Source organism: Cervus elaphus, chromosome 5 (assembly GCF_910594005.1).
Source record: "Cervus elaphus chromosome 5, mCerEla1.1, whole genome shotgun sequence".
NCBI classification, from domain to species: Eukaryota; Metazoa; Chordata; class Mammalia; order Artiodactyla; family Cervidae; genus Cervus; species Cervus elaphus.
The window spans coordinates 41,174,566-41,189,819 of NC_057819.1; the positions used below are offsets into that span (position 1 = coordinate 41,174,566).

General features: G+C 36.8%; 1 protein-coding gene and 1 non-coding gene across 6 annotated transcripts in view; both read left to right on the plus strand.

Moving 5' to 3' along the window:
* The window catches only part of INTU (inturned planar cell polarity protein), a 94,960-nt gene that overhangs the window by 39,793 nt on the left and 39,913 nt on the right, over positions 1-15,254 (plus strand). For all 5 annotated transcript variants that reach the window (XM_043902380.1, XM_043902382.1, XM_043902379.1 and 2 more), the window contains 2 exons: positions 8,576-8,779; positions 12,863-12,981. In XM_043902380.1, coding sequence (XP_043758315.1) covers positions 8,576-8,779; positions 12,863-12,981 — 323 coding nt within the window. The remainder of the gene's footprint in view (positions 1-8,575; positions 8,780-12,862; positions 12,982-15,254) is intronic.
* On the plus strand, positions 1,061-1,167 carry LOC122695814. Its single transcript, XR_006341565.1, has one exon. It is a non-coding gene; the product is annotated as a U6 spliceosomal RNA (small nuclear RNA).

Sequence of the window (15,254 nt, forward strand, 5' to 3'; positions counted from 1 at the left end):
AATCATACCTGCATCTGATTGAGGTTCTGAGATAACAAGACCCATTACAAAGTTTCTTGTTTTCTCAGAAGTAAAATTTTGTTGTATTCACTTCCTTCTCAAAATACACACACACGCATGCGCACACATACTTTGAACATACACATATACACACGCACACAGATGCTCTGTAAATTAAGCTGTCTTTGGAAGTGCAAAATGAAAGTGCTAGAATAGCTATGATAGCTAGTGACCAGCCAGGCCCTAGGAGTGGTTAGACAGATGATGCTGTTTGAAATAAAAGAAAAAATCAGGCAGACACCAGGCATGGAGAAGGAAATAGCAACCCACTCCAGTATTCTTGCCTGGAGAATCCCATGGACAGAGGAGCCTGGAGGGCTGCAGTCCCCAGGTTCACAAAGAGTCGGACACGACTAAGTGACTAAACACACCAGACATAGTGCTGAAGCAGAGTGTGCTGGTTTCCCCTTTAGTTGCGAGGTGAGGAGAGGAACAAGGGTGGGCCAGGGTACTAGAGCACCTCCTGGGCTCAGACAGGAGCTACTTACCAGTCAGTAACAAAAAAATCACAGTATCTTAAAGGCCGAAACGGCGTCGTCCAAGTAAACTGGCTGCACACGAGCCCCGGATGAGGGCTCCCCCTTTCCTGCCTGTGTCACTTGCAGGTGTCCCGACAGTACTGCCAGAGTTCAGCCACATCTGTTCTGCCTTCAGAAAAGAATTATGTTTCCAGTGGAGTCACATTATTCTGACATTTAATTAATATACAGCATTTGCAAATTTGGCAATGCACAGTTGGCAGAAAAAGGAAGACAAAGAAATAATGGTTTAAAAATTTTGGACCAATTTCACCCACCATTTCCATGTCCTTGTTAAGCATGAAATAGGAGTTGTATATCTGCTGCCTGCCCAATTTGCCATTACAACTGCGTTAAATATGGTTCTGTGTTTAAATATATATATACACACACACACACTGTGTATATATATTTATATATTTTTTACAACATTATTCTTAAGTGCCAACTCTTATATCTTGTGCCAAAATGAGGAAACAGCAGTCCTCGCTTCAACTGCACATATACTAAAATTGGAACGATTCAGAGAAGATTAGTACGGCCCCCGCACAAGGATGACACGCAAGTTCATGAAGCGTTCCTTATTTTTTTGAATATCCAGTATGGTCAATAAATAAATAAAAATTAAAAAACAAAATGAAGAAATAGCAAAGATGGAAGAAATACTGTTGTGGGTCAGAATGATCATATTGAGAGAGTATGTTGAACTCCAGCACAGCCTTGCCTTCCTATTGTAATTTCAAGGGGATTTTGCCCGTATACAGCCTGAGAATTGGGAAGGGAACTAGAGTTTGTAGGGTGCCAGGAAGTATGTTGGTGCTTTGCTAATAGCATTCCCTTTGATAATTTCATTTGTTCCCCATAATAATCTGTATTAATCTGATAATCTGTATTCCTGTTTATACATGAGAGAAAAAGACTCTAGAAGAGAATTAATGATTTGTCCAAGATTACAGAATTAATAACCCAAAGAACTGGAGCCAAAACTGACGCCACAATGTGATGCTCCGATTGCACACACAGCCTGGGTGCATCTTTATGTCTGTATCCCCTTGTTCTCGCCACTACTAACTGCAGTGGACTTGTCTCAGAAGAAGCTGTTCTACCTAGTTTGTACCTGTGGCATTTAAAATGGTGATTCAAGCAGTAAGAGAAGAGGAATGCTGGTTTATAAAGAATAGCTTGAAAAGTGAAAAGTGAAAGTGAAAGTTACTGTCATGTACAACTCTTTGTGATGCCATGGATAGTCCATGGAATTCTCCAGGCCAGAATACTGGAGTGGGTAGCCTTTCCCTTCTCCAGGGAATCTCCAGCTCCTCAGTCCTTCTCCAGGGATTCTTCAGGCAAAAATACTGGAATGGGTTGCTGTCCTCCTTCAGGGTATCTTCCCAACCCAGGGATTGAACCCAGGTCTCCCACATCGCAGGTGGATTCTTTACCAGCTGAGCCACCAGGGAAGCCCAAAGAATACCTTAGGAGACTTTATTTTAATTTTGGAAATAACCAACAGTAGCATATTGAGCTTATACTCAGGGTATAAAAATAGCCTGAAGGGCTTCTCATCATCCAGCAGAAGAGGCCCCGGGTGAGAATGTAATGTGGCAGAAAGGTCACTGAGGAGAAGGAGGGCAGATCTCTATTTTAAACCTCGCTCTGATCAATTTTCGAAAGTCTTCTGGGTTTCACTTTCCTCATCTATAATCAGAGGGCATTTGTGAGAATAAATCTCTGAGCCCTCTTCCAACTCTACAGTTCTGTATTTGAATTTTAAATAAGTTCTGCTTTAAATAGATCCAGAATACCAGCGTGAAGTCCAGCAGCAAAGCCTGGAGCACTAGGTGAAGCACAGAGAGACCAAATCATTTCTTTTAAAGCTAGGTTTTAACATTCTGCAAAATAGCTACCTTAGATTCTTCAAAAATGGTAATATCATGAAAGAAAAAAAGGCTAGAGAATTGTTTTAGATTAAGACAGACTAAGCTAACATACAACCAAATGCAGCAACCCTTCCTTTACTGGTCCTCTAATGCAATTAGGAATAGCTTTATTGGGACATTTGGGGAAATTTGAATATGATCTTTGTTAGAGAAAAGTGTTGTATGTCATATCCCTAAATGTCATAATTATATTTGGTTGTGTAGCCTTAGGAGAGATACGTACTAAGGTACTTAGCAGTGAAGTATTAAAGTAGCTGCAAATAATTCTCAAGTAGTTACAGCAAAATTATTTTTTTAAATAGACAGAAGGTGAGGATTTAAGAAGAGGTGGGTAAGACAAGGGGGAAAAGAGGGAGGAAACAAGTGTGGCAGAATGTGTTTTAAAATTGCTGAAACTGAGTGAGGGGAATGTATGGGTGATCATTGTACACTTCTTGCAACTTTCTATAGGTTTACATTTTTTAAAATAAAAAAATGGTTCAGAAATTCAAAATGACAAGAACGAAGGTGACAGTACTCTTCTAGTGATTGATTTTTGTGATCTTGATCTGTTGCCACATCTCTGTACACTCATTCATTCAACCAGCAGGTAGAACACCATCCCCCCGCCCTCTGGCTTCATCAGGGAATTTGGGTCCAGACATTGCAATTGACCAGGACTGATTGGGTTAAGTACCAGGCCGTTGCTGGTTTTCCTGAAACTTTGGAGGAATCCAACCCCTTTTCTGGGAGACCAGCCTGCAGAACATTACTTCTTAGGCTTATGAGAGGAGAAGAGTCTTCTTTAAAGAGATGATACTTGAGTAGAATATTTCGACTTGTATTATTTCCTTGTTACACAAAAGTGGTGCTCACATATACTGTGGAAAGATTAGGAAGTAGACAGACACATTTTTTAAAAAGTATTTGTAAATCTTTTTTATCCTCAGAACCCAGAAGTAACTAGTTAATGTCAGTATTTTAAAGAAGATGACTGATGTGATCAGACTTGCGTTTAGGAATATATCCCTCTGGATGGGACTGGAGATTGGGAAACCAGGTGATTAGCTTTATGATAGTCCAAAGAGAGGGAGTTATGGTCTGGGCAAAGGCCTTGGCTGTGGATATGGAGGAGAAGAAGTAGATGAGAGGTAAAGTATGTGGGAAGTAAAAAGGACAATACATTCTGCAGGAGATAACAGAGTCCATGGTGCCTTCCAGGTTTTGCCTTGAGTAGTCCCGTGATACTGTCCAAAAGAGGAGGATCAAAGAGAATTTGCTGAGCCAAGTGGGCTCAATTCCTTCAGACTGTTGACTAAAGACTGTTCAGAGCATCTGCCAGACATGGGAGAAAGGATCAGACACGTGGAGAGCAGCGAAGATGTTGTGAGAGAGACATGCAGACGTTGAGGCAGAAGTGAGGCTGTCGTCTGGCTGTGTGGTTCCACGTGTGGAGAGGCTGGCTTGGCAGCTAATGGGGAAGGAGCGTTGGCTGGTTTGTTTGGCAGAGGCCAAAGCAACATGGCTTGTTACATGATGTGGATTGGAGAGGATAATTAAAGCAGCAAGGTCTTAGAAGTGGTGAGTTATAGAGTGCATGTCCTTGGACCTGAGAATAAGGTACAGCATCCCCTGAAGGTATCGGGGGTGGAGGGAAGGGAGGAGGAAAAAAAGGATCGGTAAATTGCACAAATAAGAAAACCTTTTGAGGGAGACAGGAGATGATGAAACTTGTCACAGTTTAATGTCCATGGAGGAATAACAGAATACCCTTCCTTTAAGAAGCTTCACATAAACTCAACAGAAAAAAACCCTTTTTATGAGAAGTTTCATATAAACTCAAGACAAAACTTTTCTGTAAGAAGGTTGATATAAACTATCTTATATTAGATGTTACTCAATAAAAGTTTTTTTCCTATAAAACATATGATATCCTTAATATTTACATATATCAACCCCTTTTAAAAAATAGCACTTAACTTTTAATTTGGTTATCTGTCTTACCCTTTTATGGTTTTATCAAAGCAACCAGATTCCCTGACATTTATAGCTACTTAGCATGTAAGCTTTTCAAAATGTCTTGCTAACATGTAATTATCTTTGCATTATGGAGCCAACTTTACTTACATCAGAAGAATAGTGGCTAAAATAGTCCCTTAAAGAATGTTAACGGATGGTTCTGTGGTGTGTGTGTTGTTTGAGTTTTTGTCATAGTGAGGGGAAAACTTGTTTTCAAGTCTGTCATTCTTTACCGAGCATAGCATACCAGTCTTAAATTTTAGGTTGCTGTAGCTGTCTAAAGTAGAATTCGTACATTTTTATAAATCTACCAGCTAATTTCCTTTTGTCATACCCTATCTTTTGACCTCTCCACCCACGAGAATCTGAGCTGGAGAAGATGCCCCTCCTGTTCACAAGTGCATTTCTTTCTCTGAGCACCTCTCACAGAGAGGTGCTCCATCAGACCCAGCCTGCTTCTTGTGACGCCTGCTCCCTGAGGTTGTCCCTCATCCCCTGCTTGCTACAGTCAGATTTCTCACCCTCCATTTCACTCATATGACCAGCTCCACCCCAGAGCCCAGTGCTGGGGACAGTCTTCACAATTACCCTCTCTCAGGGTACAAAGTCTGCACTAGAGATTTCCCCAAATTCTAAAGATTTCTCACATTTCCAAGGAACGCCACTGAAGACTACCATATATTTTCTTTTGAAAATTCCTAAATCCTTATTCTCAGATAAAAGAACACCCTAAGTACCAAGCCATTTTTGCTTCATCAGGTCATCATTCAAGGATTTAATATATTTATGCTTCTGCGTGCTCAGTTGCTCAGTCAGTCATGTCTGACTCTTTGCAAGCCCATGGATTGTAGCCCTCCAGATTCCTAAGTCCATTGAATTATGGAAGAATTATGGCAAGAATACTGGAGTGGGTTTCCATTTTCATCTCCAATATTTATGCTTATTTTTATATTTTTATTTATGTATACATATATTGAGCATTACACACTAGAACAGATGCCACCCTCAGAACATAGTCTATCAGGCCATATATTGGTTACATATTGCTTGTTTGGATCAGAACCTCACACCAAATATTCTTTTTCACATTTTTCTAAGATCGTTTCTGAAACAGTGTATCTTAAGCTCTTCTTCACCTCATCCTTCTTATCCTTATATTAGTTTTTCAGATAAATCTTGAGTGTTCCCATATAGGATCACTAACTTTTTATATTTTTGTTTAGCTTACTTAATATTCCAACACCTCCCCCCCCATCCAGTTATATTAGTGTTCTACTAGCCTTTTGGGGTTTTTTGGCCATACAGCATGCAGATCCTAATTCCCCAACCAGGGATTGAACCTGCACACCCCCTGCAGTGGAAGTGTGGAGTCTTAACCACTGGACCACCAGGGAAGTCCCAAGCCTTTTTAGATAGTGTTCTAATACCAAGGGCACATTTTTCAACATCAAGTTTATAGAAAACATTAAAGTTAGTAAGGGTTGATCTTTTCCATTTAGAATATTAAATGTTTTGTAAAGAAACATGAACATTTGGCCTCAGAAAAATTCCGTGAGGAACTTCTCCCTTCCTACTCTCTCGCCATGATTTGGTTCATCTTAACTCTGAATATATACATATTGATGAATTTAGACCTTATGTCCCTTTTCTACTTGTTAGTAAAATAAATCTGAAACGTATTTTAGAAAAGATGTTTATTTAACTAAATTCACTTTAGGTGTATGTGTGTTAGTCACTCAGTCGTGTCTGACTCTTTGAGACCCCATGGACTATAGCCTGCCAAGCTCCTCTGTCCATGGGACTTTCCAGGCAAGAATACTGGAGTGGATTTCCATTTCCTTCTCCAGGGGATCTTCCCAACCCAGAAATAAAACCCAGTTCTCCTGCATTGCAGGCAGATGCTTTACTGTCTGAACCATCTTAGGTAGACAAAGATAACTCAGCGCCCCTGAAATATTAGACAGCTACAGATAAGCAGAATTGAATGCAACCATAGTCACTCTTTGCCAACCAAAAAAGAAAGATATCTAGATAGTTTTTCTTTTGGAAAGTTTTACTCATCCGGGTAGATTTATTTCACAGTATAATACTAACAATAGATAGGCTGATGCGATTATGAATTTTTTAAATAATATGCTTAATATTTTTATGAAAATATATAAATATTTAGGACTCATTTTTTTAAAATGACAGTGATATATTAGTATTTATCATATATTTAAAGTTGGACTTGAATATAGTACCTTTTAATAAGTTATCAAAAATAGGGATTATTACTGTCTTGATAGTAATTTTTAAATGTTTCCTCTCAAAATGCAACTTACTGCATATTAACAATTTTTTTTTATATTAACAATTTTATCTGCTTTTAAATATTGACGAAATTTCCTTTTCCCCCCCAGTTTATTGAGGTTTGATTGACAAATAAAAATTGTATCTGTTTAGATTGTACAGTGTGATGAGTTAATATACATGTATCATCCAGACTTCTTTATTCTTGATCAAGCATGAATTTATTTTTTTAATTTTAAAATTTAATTTTAAAAAGTCATTGCACTTTTTATATAGATTGTTATGATTAGAATGTCCTGACTTATCTGTATTCTGATAAGATTTTAAACATTAGGAATATTTTGTGCCTATGTAGCTTGTGATGATGTCCTTGCTACACAAAATTAACTATATGTAGTGACGACTTCTTTTAGTCAAGATACACACTGGTGCTTCTTCGAGATAAGCAAGTTATCTTTGGTCAGCTGGCATCTAGACACATATCTCCTTTTTCAAGAAAAGGTAATTGAGAAATGGAAGCTACCTTTCAACAACTGGAAGATGGCCACATTCTGGACTCTTGCCAATCTTATTTGACATCAAGCCATGAAATTAAAACTATCTTGATAAGATAGATACTCTTCTTAGGGCCACAGTTCAAGATCCAACATGTTGATAAGTTTTTGTTCTTGTTAGCCTTTATTTTAAAAGACCACAAAGAATATCTAAGAGAAGAATATTTGAGTATCCCCATTTGAACAGAGAGCTAATTCTGGTTGCATGAGGTTGCTTTTAATCCTGAATCTCTTCCTGTTAATTTCCCCAGATGAGTCAGTGCTATTAGCATTTGTAATGCAGTGTTACTCTTTATTACACTATCAGCTCATACTAACTTTTGCTTTCCCATGGCATATCTTGTATTTGTTGTCAATACTTAGAATACAATGTGTGTGTGTTAGTCGCTCAGTCGTGTCCCACTCTTTGTGACCCCATGGACTGTAGCCCGCCAGGCTCCTCTGTCCATGGGATTCTCCAGGTAAGAACACTGGCGTGGTTTCCCATTTCCTCCTCCAGGGTATTTTCCCGACCCAGGGATCTAACCCACGTCTTTTATCCTCCTCCATTGGCAGGCAGATTTTCTACCGCTAGCACCAAACCTGGGAAGTCCCTGAAATACAATGACTAACTCTTGAGAGTCCCTCGGACTGCAAGGAGATCCAACCAGTCCATCCTAAAGGAGATCAGTCCTGGGTGTTCATTGGAAGGACTGATGCTGAAGCTGAAACTCCAATACTTTGGCCACCTCACGTGAAGAGTTGACTCGTTGGAAAAGACCCTGATGCTGGGAGGGATTGGGGGCAGGAGGAGAAGGGGACGACAGAGGATGAGATGGCTGGATGGTGTCACCGACTCGATGGGCATAAGTTTGAGTAAACTCTGGGAGTTGGTGATGGACAGGGAGGCCTGGCGTGCTGCAATTCATCGGGTCGCAGAGTCGGACACGACTGAGTGACTGAACTGAGCTGAACTGAAGTTTAAATTAATGAACTTAGGTGCAGAGATCTATACATTCTTACTCAAGAAATGTTTGTAATAATACGTACCAGCCATTGTCCTAGGAGCTGCAGATACAAATATAAATAGAATACAAAGTTCCTGCCATCAAGGAGCCCAGACTCTACAGTGATTTTTATGCATACTGGAGTGAATGTGCATGTACAGAGTCTTCTTTGTGAAAACCACCGCTGATTTTCCCTTGTTATAAAATCAATATATTTTAATTTTTTGAAGGTGAAACTGACATTCGAAAATGCATATGCTATGAAAAAGGAAACAACTCAACCAAGACAGAAAAAGGCACAGTCGAACACAAGTGATCTAGTCAAACTTCTGTGGGGAGAAGAGGTAGAAGGTATCCAGCAGAATATTCTAAACACTCCTCACATCGTTATGTACCTCACACTGCAGCTTGACTCGGACACATCAAAGGAAGAGGTGAGTGTCTTCTCAAAGTGCAAAGGAAAAAAGTAAGGACAAGGACTTCTTTGTAGACTTCCAAATGCATAGCAAGGTTTCTCAGCCACTCTGTCTTGTGTTTTTGGTATCTCTCTTCCACACAGCAGTCTTCCCATTGACAAGCTCAGTGAACCCATTTATAGAGATTACTAAAATATTTGAATTTGTTTCTCCCTATATTCTTTAAAAATGTCTATTTGAACTGCTTTTTCCATGATATTTTTTAACCTATACTTGGTTGCTTGTATCATTACTATTCTTGCTGTATGTTCTTATTTCTGTTTTCTTGTGATTACTCTAAATATTTTCTCATGATATTTGTCTTAACAGATTCTAAAGTTAAACACTATCTTAACCCTTTTTCAAAATAATTCAAAGCCCTTAGTACACCTTAACTCCCAATTTTCCCCTCTTCACATACATGCTATTATCATCAGTAGTTAAGTGCCATCATTTTTTAAAATTCTGCAAATTGAGCATAATTATACTACTGGTACTACTATTTATTACTGTATTTTATATATTACAGAATGTATAAATTATATATCATAAAGTTCATATTTTATGTGTCGTATTTCATACAGATGAATCATCTTTAAATTTGCATGTATGTTTACCTTTTTTAAATTCACTATTCTTATATCTCACCTTATTTGATTATTTTTCTTCTTCCTAAAACTTGTACTTTAGGCATTTCTCTTTCACTGAATTCTTTTTGTTGTTGTTTATCTGATGCTGCCTTTTTCACCCTCCTTGAGAGGTAGCTTTGTAATTCTTCCTGCAATGCTTCCTTTGTTTAAGTCTTCTTGTGTCGCCAAGAAGATGAAGTCAACACATGGCACTGGTCATGCCAACTAAACAGAAAATTTTTTTCTCTAATCTGTTTGAAGACATTGTTTCTTTGTCTTCTGACTTCGTAGTTGCTATTAATTAAGGACTCTCCATCATTCCTTTTCAAGATCTGTTGTATTATCTGTGTTCAGTTTCTTGCTTCTGCTATGTCCAAACTGCTTTTTAACCTCTCTGTGGTATCTGTTTGTTTAAACAGTCCCATTTTTATTTTGAGAAATTCCTGAAAAGTTTTTAACTAATTCACATGCAAATCTGCTGGACTATTCCTGATAATGTCTTGTTGCTTGCTTGTCTTAGTGATTCTTTACCTTCTCTAAGGATCTCATACAGACCTTCTCCTGATGGGGACTCTGACTTGTGGTGGCTTACCGTGTTATGTTCTTGGGTATCACTGACTAAACTTGCTGCTTGATTTTTATCTTTGGGCATCCTTTGGTTCTAAATGGGGAATGCCTTCCTGCAAGGAGAATTTGCTTCTTCTGCTTCTCTCACTGACGTAGGGCACTTCAGCCTCACCCAAAGGTCTGGGTTTAACACGATGGTCCTAGGCTCAACTCACCTACCTAACTATTGGCCCAAAGCTCAGTGTCCTGACTAAAGGCATTGTATGTATCAGCCCTCAAGACAGCCTGCCTCTGTCCTTCTGCCCTCTACTTACCACTCCCAGCTGAGGCCCCAGCTTGCTTTGCAATGCTGAAGGAAGGGTATGGAGAGGTTGTCATTGGAGACCTCTCTAGCTCTTTTATATTGAGCAGTTCAACAAGTATGTTTTGGCCATGAATCTGGTTGTTTTACAAGCACAAGGGTCTCAGAGTACCTAGTGTACCATAATGCTTTGAGCAGAAGTGAAATCAAAAAAGTTTTTACCGGGACTTCCCTGGTTAAGACTGAACTTCTGCTGCAGGGGTGCAGGTTCCGTCCCTGGTTGAGGAACTAAGATGCCGTGTGCTGCACTATGCTGCCAAAAAATAAATAATTAAATAATTTTTTAAAAACCACACACATTAAAGTTTAGACCTAATTTACATTTCTTTTCTTTTGAAATCCTTGCAGTCTATACTGTCAATGACAAGTCCATTTTTATTCAAAGTGTATATTTCCTTGTGTTGCTTTTTCATATGTCCGAATTTAGCCAATAACTGAACTGGAAAGGAAGGAATTTACTTACACAAATTTTTATAATTTGCTGTGCTCTGAAGAATACATGGAGACCTAGAGGTGATAACTCTAATTTCTTGCACATATTACTAGTCCCTTGTATCTTTAGAACAAGTGAGAAATTTAACCATGTATTAAATAAAACACATAGCATATTTCTGAGATGGTAGCACCCTGCATCTTTCAAGGTCGTCTTGGAGTAGGATGGTGCTGAGGCCTTTTGTCATCCTCGCCTTTCTTTCCATGGGAAAGTGTGTCGATGTTTCTCTAATGAGCAGGTTTCGGTCTATTGACAGCCCTGTATCAACATTGTCATTAGGAGAGGCTTTTTATTCGTACTGAACAGAATGGAAGCTGCTGCAAATGCATGCTACTAACAAGTGCTTTAAAACACAGCTAATTAAGTTGGTTAGGAACTGTGGTGCTTGCCAGGTCTTGAATAGTGAGGCTTTGTGGGCTGGTTGCTGCAGGGGTTGGAGCAGAGACTTTCTCAAATGACCTTTGTATTCTGGTATTACTTATTTTACAATTAAATGTCATAGGGTCATTTTGTTTTCATATGAGTTACATATTTAATAACAGCTTGTTTGCCTCAAGTTACAAGATTTGGACTTAAAAAAAAATAATCAAAGACTATGTGGTTATTTGTTTAAAGTGGTGTTTTTTGGTGTTTGGCTAAATACAGTAAATTTGTTTGCCAGTTAAGGTTCAAATTTATTAAATGGACATAACAGAAGATCTTAATGGGTGTTTGACTTAATTTCTAGAGATAAAATGTTTTGTGATTACTTTTACACTAGAAATACTACCAGAAGTTCAGGTTATTAAGCAGGCTGTATTTAGCCCACATCTTCCATAGCAGTTTGCATATATTAAATCTACTTGGTAAGTATAAAAAACAGATGTGTCCAGTTTGTTATTATTTATATTTTATCCTAACATGAAAGTTGCTAAGACATGGACTCCAAGCCACATAATTGTTTCTTTTAAAGAGAGATGAAAGCAAAGTGTAGAACACTCTTTAGAGAGAGAACCAAAGAAAAGATACAGCATTTTAAAAGTCTGGGTTTCAATCATGGTTATATTAATATTTGAGGGTATTGCCATTGAATATCATAAGTGGAAAGTACTCTGAATTCTCTATGGTTTCTATCTAGAAATTTTTATTTTGCTTGCTTTTAATTTGTTGTAGAGAAAAATAGCATTTTAAGTAACAGCAAAAAAGTGAGGTACAGATTGAGCCATCCCTTCATGAAAAAGTACTAACAATGCACATCTTGGTTTTGAAATTTATTTAATTTTATGAAAATATTTGTTTCCTGGGAATATACTCGTCTTGAAAACAGAAAACTATTAAGCATTTTGTGAATAATCCTATGGATTTAGTATTTTCATAATTTAAAATGTCCCTTTTAAAGGTTGAATTCAGATCAATTTATGACAGGCAAATGCTTTTAAATTGAAACAGAAGATTTTATAGTATCGTTAATACTTCTTTCTTATCTGCATGACTTTAATTTTGTATTCTCACTTTGTAAGTTTAATAACAGCCTTGTATTTAAATAAAAATTTTATGGTTTTAGCAAAGATGAAGCTTATCTTTTAAAAGTCAGTAATGAAAGTAATTAAATTTAAAGACTCCTTAAAGTTTCATTTAGTGTCTGTGTGCGTATGTAACCATAGGAGACAAGAATATCTATATAGTGAAATATAAATGTTAGTATTTAAATTTATTGTAAAGGAGATTAATATTTGAAGCATTGCTGGTAATTGGTTTAACTATTCCAACTAATCAGTATTCTACTCAGCATATATATCATGACCAATTTTGATAGTCTCTAACTTATTTTAAATGTGTGTATTAAATTCTAGTTAATGTGTTAAAATTCCAGGCATACTTTTCTCCTTATGTTTGCATAAAACTCCCACTGAAGCTGAAAGGAGTCATTTTTGTTTGTTTTTTCCTTAATTCAAAGTCTATTCTTGGCATGAAAAAAATTATGGTTGGAAAATTTCAGAGGATTGACATTGCTGTTTCTTTGCATTTAACAGCAGGAAATCCTTTATCATTATCCAGTTTCTGAGGCATCTCAAAAACTCCGGAGTGTGAGAGGGATATTTCTCACACTGTGTGACATGTTGGAAAATGTAACTGGGACACAAGTTACGAGGTAATAATTGACTTTTATTTAGCTTTAATTCTTTTTCTTTCAAGTTCTTTACCTTGGTTCTGACAAAACACCAATGCAGGTATCTGTTATACAAATATGTTTGTATCTATAATGGAAATATTTATATGATAGGTGTGGTATCTATGGATAATTTCTTTCTCACATAGGTTGTTTTTACTACTCACCTATTGAAAATTAGATTCTCAGCACAGCTGTAGATCTGGGTGTTTGGGCACACTTTACATAACAAAGTTAGACTAATGACCTGCATTTTAGAATTTTTTCATAAAAGTGGTCTCTATTAAGCATGGCATTATGATGAATCTTAGCTTTTTCGTGATTGTATCTTGATTATTAACTTGCTTGACAATAGCTTTGTGTTTGGTAAGGATGACTGAATACAAATTTTTCATATAGTTCAAAATGTTTTGTTCTTAAAACAATGATAGAAAAACACCCAATACACATACACTTTAGAAAGAGTATTCAGAAGGTGATATCATGATAATATTTCCTGACTTTGAAATTTTATAGTTAACTTGTGGAAAGAGGGGGTTCAAAGTTTTTGAGGTGTTTTTTTTTTTTTTTTTGCTTTTTTTCATAAAATAGATCTACAGATTATAAACTATTTTTCTTAATATTTCAACAGTTTGGACTTTACCAAAAAAAAGTTTGTCTCAAATTTTATGAGCCCTTCAATACTGATACAATATCAAGTTGGATTTTCTAGGCTTTAACTTTTCTTTTCCCACCTTCTGATTAAAATGACACCTTCAGGATTTTATTTTTTATTGAAGTATATTGTTGGTTTACAATGTGTTAATTTTACATGTACAGCACAGTGTACACACACACACACACACATCCTTTTTAGATTCTTTTCCCTTTGTAATAATTATAATATATTGAGCATAGTTTCCTGTGCTATACAGTAGGTCTTTGTCTAGGATCTTAATAGGTAGGATTTGCAAGATAACAGGAAGAATTTTTTGTTTTTCTAAATGAAAGTGATGTTTAACTCTGGGACTTTTAATATAGTATATATAGGAAAGATTAGTTCATTACAGAATGCTAGTAACTGAGGCTCCATTTAGTATATATTCACAGTCATAAACCTGGAGGAGGGCATGGCAACCCACTCCAGTATTCTTGCCTGGAGAATCCCCATGGAGCTTGGTGGGCTGCAGTCCATGGGGTCACAAGGAGTTGGACGCAACTGAGTGATGAGGCACAGCACACACATTCATAAAAGCATGACATAGGCATTTAAACTTTTTAAAAATAGTTTTATTGAGATATAGTTCATACATCATACAATTCACCCACTTGAAGTATACAATTGGATGGTTTTTGCTATTTGAAGATAATGTGAAACCATCACCAGAGTCAGTTTGAGAACATTTTTATTATCTGAAAGAAGAACTCTACCTTTCAGATATTCATTCACCTACTCACCCCCAAGCCCTAAGCACCCACTAATCTATTTTTTGCCTCTATAGATTTCCCTATTCTGGACATTTTGTAAGAAAGAAATTGAAATATGTTGTTATTTGTGACCAGCTTCCTTCTCCTAACATGTTTTTAAGGTGCAGGCCTCATTTCTAATCTTTTTAGTAAGATTTAATTTCAAAGAAAACACCTTCTCACCACCTACCCACACTGTAAGATTGAATCATATTATGTGTTTCCATTGTTTATTATTGTATCTCTTTTTAGAACACACTGCTTTCCAAATTAATTAAAATATAATTGAAGTATGGTAGATGGCACATATGTAAACTGTATAATTTGATCATTTTTGACATTGGTATAGACCCTGAAACCATCACCATCATGAATATATCTTATTACTCCAAATGTTTCCTTGAGAATACATTTAAATCTGACAACATTTTGGTTACTTGTTTATGTGTCCCATACTAAGTGATTGTGTTTTGAGCCTGGGACGATATCTTACTTCTTTGTAATCTCTTTTAGTAAATTAGGTTCATAAATAGATAATCAGTAAAGATTTGTTAACACACTGAGATGGAAGCTTTCTTAAAAAATGTGTATATAGTCAATTAATATTAATAAAAGAGTTTTAATAGCTTTTTGCTATAATGAGTCTACTTTTGATTGACCAAGTTTTTGTGAGCTTTTTGCAAGTATGTATTTTAGAATATGTTTATGTTGTACAATTCCTTGCCTTTTCTGTGTGGCAATTAGGTATATGCCAAGAAATTTGCTTATTAAGCATGCGGTTCTTAAATCATACCATATGTGATCTTTTC